The 11,116-nt window shown below is 37.1% G+C and overlaps 1 protein-coding gene and 1 long non-coding RNA gene across 7 annotated transcripts in view; one reads left to right on the forward strand and one right to left on the reverse strand.

Moving 5' to 3' along the window:
* Positions 1 to 441: 441 nt before the first annotated feature.
* Positions 442 to 11,116, reverse strand: part of LOC122067185 — a 48,447-nt gene continuing 37,772 nt past the window's right edge. For 2 of the 6 annotated variants that reach the window (XR_006136612.1, XR_006136610.1), the window contains exons 6-7: positions 9,771 to 9,950; positions 2,440 to 7,655 (exon numbers count right to left, since the gene is read on the reverse strand). This is a non-coding gene — a long non-coding RNA (uncharacterized LOC122067185). Of the gene's footprint in view, positions 1,058 to 2,439; positions 7,656 to 9,770; positions 9,951 to 11,116 lie in introns of those variants that run through there. The other 4 variants (XR_006136609.1, XR_006136608.1, XR_006136611.1 and 1 more) reach the window with 3 other exon arrangements.
* Positions 5,500 to 11,116, forward strand: part of LOC122067184 (MADS-box transcription factor 27-like) — a 21,052-nt gene continuing 15,435 nt past the window's right edge. Inside the window, exon 1 of the mRNA XM_042631026.1 lies at positions 5,500 to 5,613. Coding sequence (XP_042486960.1) covers positions 5,536 to 5,613 — 78 coding nt within the window. The 5' untranslated portion in view covers positions 5,500 to 5,535. The remainder of the gene's footprint in view (positions 5,614 to 11,116) is intronic.

Genomic DNA, 11,116 nt, shown 5'->3' on the forward strand with positions numbered 1-11,116 from the left:
AGAAAATAGACATATAATAGTGTGTTCATCAATGCAACCTGCAAATGAAGATTACAGACCTCAGATACAAGCATACCTAATAATCAAATTATAATAAAGGAAGCAACTGCGTTGTTGAGGGGAGAACTGAGATTGACTTGCTTGGCAATAAGAAGAGAGAAGAAATCAAGTTTGGAATACCAATCCTACATGCATTCCTCAACACCACCAAAACTCTTTATAATAAAATTAAGAAGAAAAAAAAAACCCCCTCACTTTTTTACTTGAATCATCTATAATTGATGGATGAAGGGTATATATATATAAACTGATGGATGAAGGGTATATATATATATAAATACCTAAAATTCCTAAATTAACTCATAAAAGGGTTCCAAATCACCCTTCACCATTAAGTAAATAAACTTAAAACAAAACTCTACCCATTGGACCGCCACCAACACCATATGAGTTCTCCCAAACTTCCGCATAGGCCTCTATACGAGATTTAATGTCTAATGCAACTACATCAAATTTCCTTATATTGAGAAAAACTCATCCTTGAGTTTTATAGAACAATTGCACCAAGAACCTTTTTAACATGTGCTTGTGATCTTTGTCTATAACTTGAACAAAATCATACCATGAAGCAACAATAACCCCATCCCCGTCTTAAAACATGTGGGGAATAACAAAATTCAATATGTCTAACACCCTCATCCAACTGGAGTCCGTTTTTACTCCACCTATAATAAGCATCACCTCGCCCTCTGTCAATCCTTGCCACAACCTTTTCAACTCTATTAGGGGAACACCATTTGGGTTGCCTCCTTCGATTCTCATACTTTACCAACCAACCCTTTCAAAGCAAACGTCTATCATAAATGAAAAATATTTAGCAAATTGCTCTCGTGATCAACTACGCATTTTCGTTCCTCCAAACATTGCAAACGGGCTTTAAGATGCATTTAGAAGATTCCAATATCTCACAATAAACACCGTCACAATATTGGGAATTTGTGAATGAACGAAAATATCATCATCAAACATAATGGTGATCTCATCGCCAGATTCAGCTCTGATACCAATTAATGATATCAGAAAATCAGATTATGAATTTCAAATGCAAACAAGCCCAATAACAATATTATAATCAGATCTAAAATGAACAAAGCAATTGGTAATTAAGAGGAAAAATCAAATCAATATAAGGGGAAGAAAAAGAGATGAGATCAACGAGGAAGACGAGAGAAGAAAAGAGGATAGAAAAAATCATGTTTGGGATACCAATACTATATGTATTGCTCAACAACACCAAAACGCTTAAAAAAACTCATTCTTTGTTCAAATCGTTTCTAATTGATTATTACATATAGAAAGATCTCCTAAAATTCCTAAGTGAATCATAAAAGGAGCCAACTTTTTTGGGTAAGAAAATAAAGTAAATAAATTCAAAACAAAGCTTTACATATAACTATTAAGTAATGTAATCTACCTCAAACACAATTACTCATGAGTCCATGTGTAGGCATAATAGAAATAGATGGGAGTAGGAGCACAGTTCATTCAAGTTTGAAAGCCAGAGCATATTCTATTTCAGTAGAGCAATTCCAGAGAAAACATCCCTTCCTTTTCGAGTTGTTGAAGTAAATTTAGATCATTCACCAGTAGAAGGGGAGAACAGGATTTCATGAGACACCCCCTCCACTAGTTCTCTTTCACGTCTTTTTTTCCAAGCGGGAAAGTGAGTGAATTCCCATCTTCCTTGGCGGTCGGGATTATTACTTTCACCAAACTCATCGAACGTGCTACTGCATTCGAGGAAGTGATCAAAGAGCAGAAAGCCTCATTCTCTTTCCCACTTGTTGAATCTTGCCCCCCCCCCCCCCCCCCCCCCCCCCAAAAAAAATGCTTAATATATAAAATTACAACCCAAAAGTCAATTTCAACTCATTGGACTGCAACCAAAACCTTATGGAACTCCCAAGCTTGCGCAGACCTCGATACCAGATTAATGTCTAATGCAACTACATCAATCAGGCTTGTCTGATCTACTGCTAGAAGCCATAAACCTCCCCTCAAGCCATGACAACGTACAAACACATACTTAGATGCTTGGAGATAATTGGGTCTGGTACCAACACTTCATCAATTTGTTTCAAAAAGAAAAACATCTTCTGTCTGAAAGAGCTTAGCATGAAATTTCAAGAGAGCTTTCTTCTTAGGTAGCCTAAACCTTGGGTTTTCATTTTTCATTGCAGATACAAGACACCAAGCATAGAAAAACCAGGAACTAACACCTAACCATAGGGCCCAAGGACCAGCCGCCCAGAGTAAAAAAGCAGAGCAGAAAAATTAACCAAAATTTACTGTGAAGCCTATAGGACAAGGACTGACACAGAGTGGCAGTTATGAAAAGCAAGATAGATTTTTATTATTATTATTATTATTATTATTATTATTATTATTTATTACTATTAATGATGAAACATGCAAGATAGAATCTAAAAAGATCAGACAACCAATAGTAACCACGAAATTAGAAAAACACGTAATAAAACACTGGTAGAGAGAAGATAGGTAGAACAGACATGCACAAGACCAACAGACAGTAAACACGAAGGAAAACAAACAGTAGATGAACAACAAAATACTCACAGGAAAAGCAACTGGGAAAAGGTTATCTGAGTGTGATGGTCTAAGTTATGGTATTAACATGATCACAAAATCCCATTTTGAGACTGATCAGCTAGTTTTTTTTCCCCCAAGCTTCCAGGATCATTGTGAACATGTCTTATATCCCCATCAATTCCAGCAACCACTTATTTTTCCCAAGATTCAGATTATCAGGCCGGAAAATCTTCAACAAGAAGCCATCATTAGACACCATATTGGAATGCTCTGAGGCTCTCTTCAAAGCCTTTTATAATTCTTTCACCCATTCTCTTCACTATGTTTATCCCTCCCGCACAACTTGGTGAATACAATCATGCCTTTTCCTGTCTACTCAGATGCTCAAAGGAAAAACTCAACTCCAGAGTTTGAATGTCAAGATTTGTAGTTTCATCCCCAAGGCTTGAAGGTCATTGTGTCTGAGATCTGCCTGGTAGACTGGGGAAACTTTAGTGCTACTTTATTGTGCTCAATCTGGGATCAGGGGCCAAAGACAAGTCAATTCAATCATCCTCCACATTTAACAGCACATGTTGGGTTCTAAGAAAGCAAGTGGGGATCGGAAGGGCTAAAATTTGTGGGGATAAAATTAGACCGGTTCTCTTGTAGTCCAGGTTGCAAATACTGTTCAACTTGTGCCCGCCCAGCTTGCGGTAGAACTGGTTCTGAGTCTCATTAATGATACAAGTGGCTGAGGGGTGCATCCGGATTATAACCCTCCATGTAGAGGGGAAAACTTTTGAGGATGGTCACAAGCAGGCCTTAACATGCCAGCCATCAGGCATTGGTCCACCTCATCAGCTTCCATCAGCCATCTTGAGAACAATGTAAGGAGTGCTATCGTTGCGGAAACATCCATACTGTCAAAACCCAAACACTGCCGATTCGATTCGTTACTGACCCATTGCTGGTAACTCTGCAGTTTCGTCATCTTCATTTCGGAGTCACTGGAAATCGGGATGAAACAGGTGTGGCGTAGGATACCACACCAAGAATAGCTGAAAAAGAATTCATTTTTAACTTAAGCCACCCCCATCACCCTTTTCTTTTTTTTTTGCTAACGATGAGTATCCAGGACTTTGGCCTGACTAATCCCGCGGGCCCATACTGACCCCCACCACCTGATCCGACAAGTAGTAAAAAACAGCTGTATTTTCTTCTCTGAATGGACTTCTATCTTCACTTGACCTCCGTGACTATCATAAACCTTCTTCCAACATCTTGATCGAAACCCAGTATGTTCCTTACATGCATAGCCGCGCCAGAAATTGCTTCTTGACTCTCAAAAGCTCACAGAACCAGAGACCAGTAATGAAACCAGTCACCAATTTAGGATATTCAGTAACTTTTTTTCCAACTGAAAGCCGACACCAAAATTCCCCCACCTCTTTACCATAAAATCAATGTGAGCTTGTCCCCATTGTGTAGGTGAGAACTTCAAGAACGGGTTGATATGCTCCATTCAGAATCGGAATACTTTTTTATTTTTCTCCTTTTCCTCCATTTCTTGTACTTTCTTAGTTCCGCTGCGTTAAAAGCGCTTTGATTCCTCCTTTGTTGGATCTCCTTGTGCTTTCAGTTCCAGCACTTAACCAGCAAAAACCGGAAACTCCTTCCTTCACTTTCCTAAACGCCTCCCTTTTGATGTTGTGTTTCACTTTACTTTGCTGACCACTGGAGGTATGTAAGAGGTAAACTCAAGCTGGGTAAGAGCTAACTCCTGAGGTATCTCGAAGAAATTGTCCTCTTTTTTTTTTTTCTGAAACCCGAAAACATGCCAGTCACAAAGTTGAAGGAACTGCATCAGTGATTACATCACATAGGTGCCCAAAAAAAGCCTTGAATACTTTTCCTGTTAACACACAACAACTGAGTAACAGTATGGCTGCACTGGATTGGATAAGTAAGCCAGATGGAGATCAGGGTAATGAGTACCAGTCAGATGCCTAAGAGAGGAGTTACTCGATATATATATATATATATATATAGAGAGAGAGAGAGAGAGAGATTTAACTAATTTGGTGCAACAAAAGTGTCATGTTTGACCCTAGATTATGCTGTCCATTTCTTGACAAGCTGGCGAATCTCTCCAATCTTCGAAACATTAACGCCATCCTTTCTCTTTTAAGGGGTAAAGATGTGAAGCATAATTGAAAACTAGAATTTGGGTACAGCCATGCTATGAATTCACACTCTACACACTCACTCGAGTGGATATCCCACCAAATTGTGTTCTATTTCTGCAGCATGGCTGTCTAGTTGAAATGTTCAGAATTTGTTAAACATATCACAAAGATATAAAAGAGCCATCCAAAACACATACATACAAAAGAAACAACTGTATGAGAATCAGTAAAACAGCATATGTCAACGAGTTCCCCACAAGAGCTAGTGGTCGAATAGAGAATCTCCTCACTCCTAGTAACAACTGAGATTCAATTTCAAATTACAAAAGGTCAACAAATGCCCATTGCCTTTTATAGTTTTAGGAGTTAAAGAGAGAACACCATTCCTAGCCATCAAATCATGAATATTGGAGACACTTGGCCCAACTTTCAGAAAAATCATGGCATACATCACTAAACAAGTGATGAGTGGCATCAGGTAATGAGGTAGGCTTGTCATCAATTCTGACAATCTCAATAATCTACTTTTACTTCAGGAGGCAACTTAAACTGTCAAGTTCCAGTTTCAAAAACATTTAGTAAGAGATCAATACAGAGGCCAGTGAAGAGGGGAGAGACTACGATAATCGTTAATTTAATATGCATTTGTGTAACTTATTTATCCTTCTTATACAACATTTTGCTAATCCAATCTATTGAAATGTTTACCAATGTAAGGGGCATAAAGCTGACTGCGTCTCCATGTACTGCTACCAGCATGAAATCAATAATTGATCGATACAATAAAGCAAAGGAAGAGCAACACCAACTGCTGAATCCAACTTCAGAAGTCAAGGTATTTCTTGCAACTTCCAAGTTTTATTTGCAGCAATTCCTACAGTATAGAATGCATCGCACAGAAATTTTATTTATGTATTCCCATTTATGCTTAAATTTTTTTTTATTGGGACAGTAAATAACTTCCAAAATGTGAGCCATGTGAAGTGTCACTATTTACGATGCAAACTGCAATAAATCATAGAGTTTATGCATAAGGTTTTACAAATCAAAAGACTATAGATTTTGACCTAAAATCCAACTCAACGGTATAATGATGACCTTTTTCAATGATTCACCCCAAAAGCATCTCTCAATCTCATAATGTCCTCTATTCCAATGAAGAATTTCCTATACAACCTCTTACCATGGTTTAAAGCATCGGTGTGTATTATACCATATCGGTCCATACGTATCGGTCAGCACTTACACGATACACACCAACACGATACATGTATTTTCTTTTAAACTATGTATTGAGTATCGAAGTGTATTGTACCATATCGTACGATACTCTCCGATACTCATCAATTCGTACCGATACTCTTGATATGTACAATTGAGCCCTAGACAATTGAATTACGTGTGCATCAGTTCGTATTGAACCGTATTGAACCTACACCGATACGCAGTTGATACTCATCAATACTCACCGATACTTAAGATACGTATCTACAATACCTATTTCACTTTCGAAACAAAGCTTCTTCTAGCTGGCAATACTTAAGTTTCCAAAATTTGAAGCACAACTCCACTTTCCCACTAGATTTCACAATCTTGATTTACCATTCTTCCATATCCACCTTGTCATGAATTATGGCATCCTCATGTTGATCATCTCCTTTAGCTTACAAATGCAAAGTCCTTGCAGCCAGATAAGTGTCTCCATTTGATTTCTCCGTTCCATTTAATTCTTAATTTCTATAAGAATCATCATGACAACTAGTGTCATCATTTCCATTTAATGTTGTTCGTCCTCGCAAAAAAGCCAACTGTGTTGATGCTTCCACAAAATTGAATGTTTTATCTCATATTCTCATGTCATGATTGCTCAAGTTACTGCCACCCCTTCTGTAGTGTTCTAGTGGTATTTTTTATAAGCAGATGGATGGCAAGATAAAAGAATTAAGTTTGTTTTGCTTCTTTTTTTGCTATGTTTAAGTAGATTTAGGTAGAACCAACCAAAATATTGTACCAATTTGTCCATAAATTTTAAAGTTTCTTAGAAAATCAACAATAGACTATTATACATTGATTACACTCGCCTCTCAGTACAGTGTTCTAGATGTTCTATATTGGCTTCAGATATCCTATTAAAACATGTGCATGGACTAAAAATTTCTTAGAAAATCGACAATAGACTATAACTACATTGAATACACTCATCTCTCAGTATGGTGTTCTAGATTTTCTAGATCTGCTTTGTTAAGATATCCTATTAAAACATGTCCATGGACTAAAATTTCTTAGAAAATCGACAATAGACTACAACTACATTGTCTCCCAATACGGTGTTCTAGATTTTCTAGATCAACTTAGTTCTGATATCCTATTAAAACATGTCCATGGACATCCTAGACTATCTATTTTTTATTTTTTTTTTCAGTAACAGAAATTCCTAAAACAAATGTAGCTATAGAAACAACAGAAACATGATAGAACAAATACCGAGGAGGAAGATGCAGTCCATCATAGTTCTCAAGGTTTTTCGTAGGTGCCTTGTTGGTGTCACTTTGATGTACAGGCCCCCCCTCCAACGCCTTGGTTGCCTAGATGCCATGACAATTATACAGTTCAGGATACAAAAGGACTGTCTGAAGCCTAAGTCCAAGTCTATCTGCTTAATCAGTGGTCCATCTTGAAATGATAGAAAACGAAATGTTGATTGGAGCTCAGGAAGAGTCAATAGCTTTAAGAACTATAACTTTCTTCTTCCCCAAGCCCAAATCACCAGACACTTAACAACAGCAGTTGTTGTCAGAAAACCTCAGTTCACGAGGAGTAAAAGATTGTACACCCCCCAAGAGTAAGCTCAAGAGTAACAAACTACCATTGCAGAACCTGAAAAAAAGGGAAGAAAGGGGAGGAAAAGATGAACGTCAATGATTTTCATGAGAGCAGTCATTGAAGTAATATATGTCGAAAAGTCCTCAGAAGAAAGTAGTAAGATCTTGCCTTTGTGTATTGACTTAGAAGTATTATAACACTTACTAACCAATATTACAATTATTTGAGGCAACAATAGCGAATAGAAATCTTTAAAGCATACAAATCATGATTCTTAACTGATCTGCTTTCAGTTTTCCATAATGAATAGTTTCTGGCTCTACCATCACACAAAGAAGCTAGTGTTGCAACATTCCAGGATGCTGTTTAGCCAAGACAAACGAACTATCTTTTAATGGAATATGTGAAATCTGATTAAGATCTCAGTCCATTTGTCCATATTATGAGTTGATTATTGGATCATCCACAAAGGGGTAGACTCCACTTAAAGGATACATGCTGCTATAACAATTTGCTAATTGTTTCAATTGTTGCGACTCGTCATACTAGTACAGCTAGTCAGCTCCATCCATTTTGGAGCAGAACATGCCAATGCAAAGGAATATGAGCTTTCTTTCACTTTTCTTTTTATTTTGAGGTGGGAAGGTGTTACTAGCTAAGGCATAAGGACTTGTCTGAGACAAACAACATAACGTTAGAAGCAAGATGGTCGGGTACATATTTCTTCTCAAATTTGATCCATAATTCTAGAAGACCCAATAGTTCTAGTAAAAGCATAAAGTGGATGCTGTATGAAAATAATGCCAACTCCAAAAACATGTCAGAACTGCCAGTACTAAAATTTAGCAATGATGTGAATTAAGAATACCCAGCAGCCATGGTTCTGACTACTACTACTGGTGGTACTACTGAAGAAACTTGCAGCAACAGAGAGCTTAAGAATGAAGACATGAGCAAATTTGACAGGGTAAGTATCTAGCAGAGATCAAACCAATGTAGCAGCATGATTGATGGATACTATTGAATTGGAAAGAGAGGAAACCTGCTACACAGGAACCATATAATGTACTGCAGCTTATTCATTAAAGCTGACATTATTATCATAGGAATTCCTATAGGGTTCAAGCTTTGGCCTCATAACTCCCTTTGCCTCCCAAAAAATAAGAGGGGAAGAAAAGCTTCAGAAACGAAAAGGCAAAATACCAATGTTTAATTCAAAATTCAAACTTAGATTAATCCTCTAAGATACCTTGACATTAGACTTCTGCCCACTATAACCAGGGCATTATGCAAAATATATCTGGAAAGATGTAGTATTGGATGCTATTAAAGCAATTAAAACAATTGAAACTTAAACATTCGGCTGGATAAGTGTCCTTCCTGTTAAAAAATAACATACAGTAATGAGATAACAGAGTAAAATGTTCCAAATGGCTAATAAACCCCATTACCCTGGAATCATTTAGTTGACAGAATTCAGAAGGAAGCTGAAATTTACGAAATTTGCTACATCATATGGACTTTAGACTTCAATTAGTTACAATGGTCTTTACCATCACAAACTTCTTGGTTTCATGGAATTTATGTTGTTTAGTTGAAAGTTCTGCGCTTTGAAATTAATAGTGGCACAAGACCAATATCTTTTGAAGCTAGACCACTATCCATATTCTAATCCTCAATGAAAACAATAGACCTTTTTGATTCCTACAATGAATTATTCCATTCAGGAATTTCAGCTATTAGCTGCACAAATGGGATGGTTTCTTGTGTAGCAGGAATCCTCTATTCAATAATGCATGGAATGCATTCTACTACTCGCACCAAATGTCTCTGCATAAGCCAACGATTGTATCACTTTGCTGCTACTTCTACATCTACATCCTGAAGTTTAATTAGTTTTCAAGTAATGAGGCACTGTTTACATAGGTATTTTGCAGAATAAAATTGAACAATTATGATCAACCGATCACCAACTTTCACACAAAAGTTCTGGATAGAACTGATAATAAATCTCCTAACTGAGAGTTGGATGCAGCCACAGCAACAGTATAGTCATAGCTTTTAGAAGCTTTATCAGTGAAATGCACAAAGAGCACCTTCAGAGGAGCAGACAGAACAATTTTATGTAACAGATTTGAGAAGAAATCCAAATTTGGTCATATTGCTTACAGGGTTATGTTGTTTGCTTCAGCCAAGGCCATGAGATAATTCCTTGTGTATAGACCGTGCAGAGAATGAAAATAAGTCCAAAGCATCAATGACATAATATGTCGCTGAATGTCTCAACAATATTCCATTAGAAGATAGTCTGTTTGTCTTGACTGAATAGTAGTGCTAGAATATTGCAACCTAGGCATTTGATAAAATGATGGCATCAAAGTGACAGAAGATTTTGCAAGTTATGCAGCAAGGGAGATAATGCCTGGATGTGGTTGGAAATATGACAATCAAAATTCGTGCAAGTATACATTAGAAACAAATTGGAGTTTCCTTACAAATTCCAGTACCAATGCAGCCAGAGCCCGTTTGCAGAAATCCTTCCAGCGATTCAAACACTTGGCAACGGAAAACTGTATCTTAGACTTGTATCCATGGAAAGTTGGAGATTCAAACACTTGGCAAAGGAAAACTGTATCTAAGACTTGTATCCATGGAAAGTTGGAAACACATTCCCTATCCGAAAAATGTTTCCGTATCCAGGAAACATATTGGAAAAATATGCGGACCTTCCAGATATGCTTTTCAGAGTGGATCTCTGGGAAAGAGAAGAAAATGGCACAGCAAACTGTCATGTGTTTCAAATATCTAAGGAACTTGTTTCCTCAAATTGAGAAGCGGTTTCTTGCTTTTCAGGAATCAGTTCTAGAATAAACTTCCTGTATGAGGACAAGCGAGTTTCCTTTCAGATGAAAAGAAGGCAATGTCAAAGGAAGCTTGGATTTTGGATACTGCTGCAATTGTAACTGCTGGTAAGTTTCATCCTGATACGGTTGCAGTAGCCTACCACATTACATCCATTGTGGCAGCACCACAATCTTTCTAGCAGCCTTTTGCTTTGGTACATTTCTTTCTCACTCCCATTAATACAAACAGAAAAAAGATATAGAAAAGTTAAAAGGAAGAAATCACAAACTTTTTATGAGGCCAGTCGCAATGAATTTCCTCAAAAAAAAGGAAACCCCCCCCCCCGAAGAAGGGATGAGAAGAGAGATTTATTTATAAAAGGTCAGGTGTGCTACCTAAAGAGTAGGGGGGTTTGTGTAAAGTATAAAGTTTTTAAGGTGGTCTAAGTAGCATATAAGTTTTTGAGAGGTTTATATGTGTAATACTAAGTTTTTGGTAATTTATTTGATAATTAAAAACTATTCCTTAAACTCAAAAAATTCCAACTGCCTCTTCTTCTTCTTCTTTTTCTTCAAAATATCGACAGTGATCGAGAACATTTTGAGGTACCTAACTGAAGCTTTCCATATGATGGGGTATTCCATAGAAATTAGAGATTTTTTTTTTTTTTT

Source organism: Macadamia integrifolia, unplaced genomic scaffold (assembly GCF_013358625.1).
Source record: "Macadamia integrifolia cultivar HAES 741 unplaced genomic scaffold, SCU_Mint_v3 scaffold275, whole genome shotgun sequence".
Lineage (NCBI taxonomy): Eukaryota > Viridiplantae > Streptophyta > Magnoliopsida > Proteales > Proteaceae > Macadamia > Macadamia integrifolia.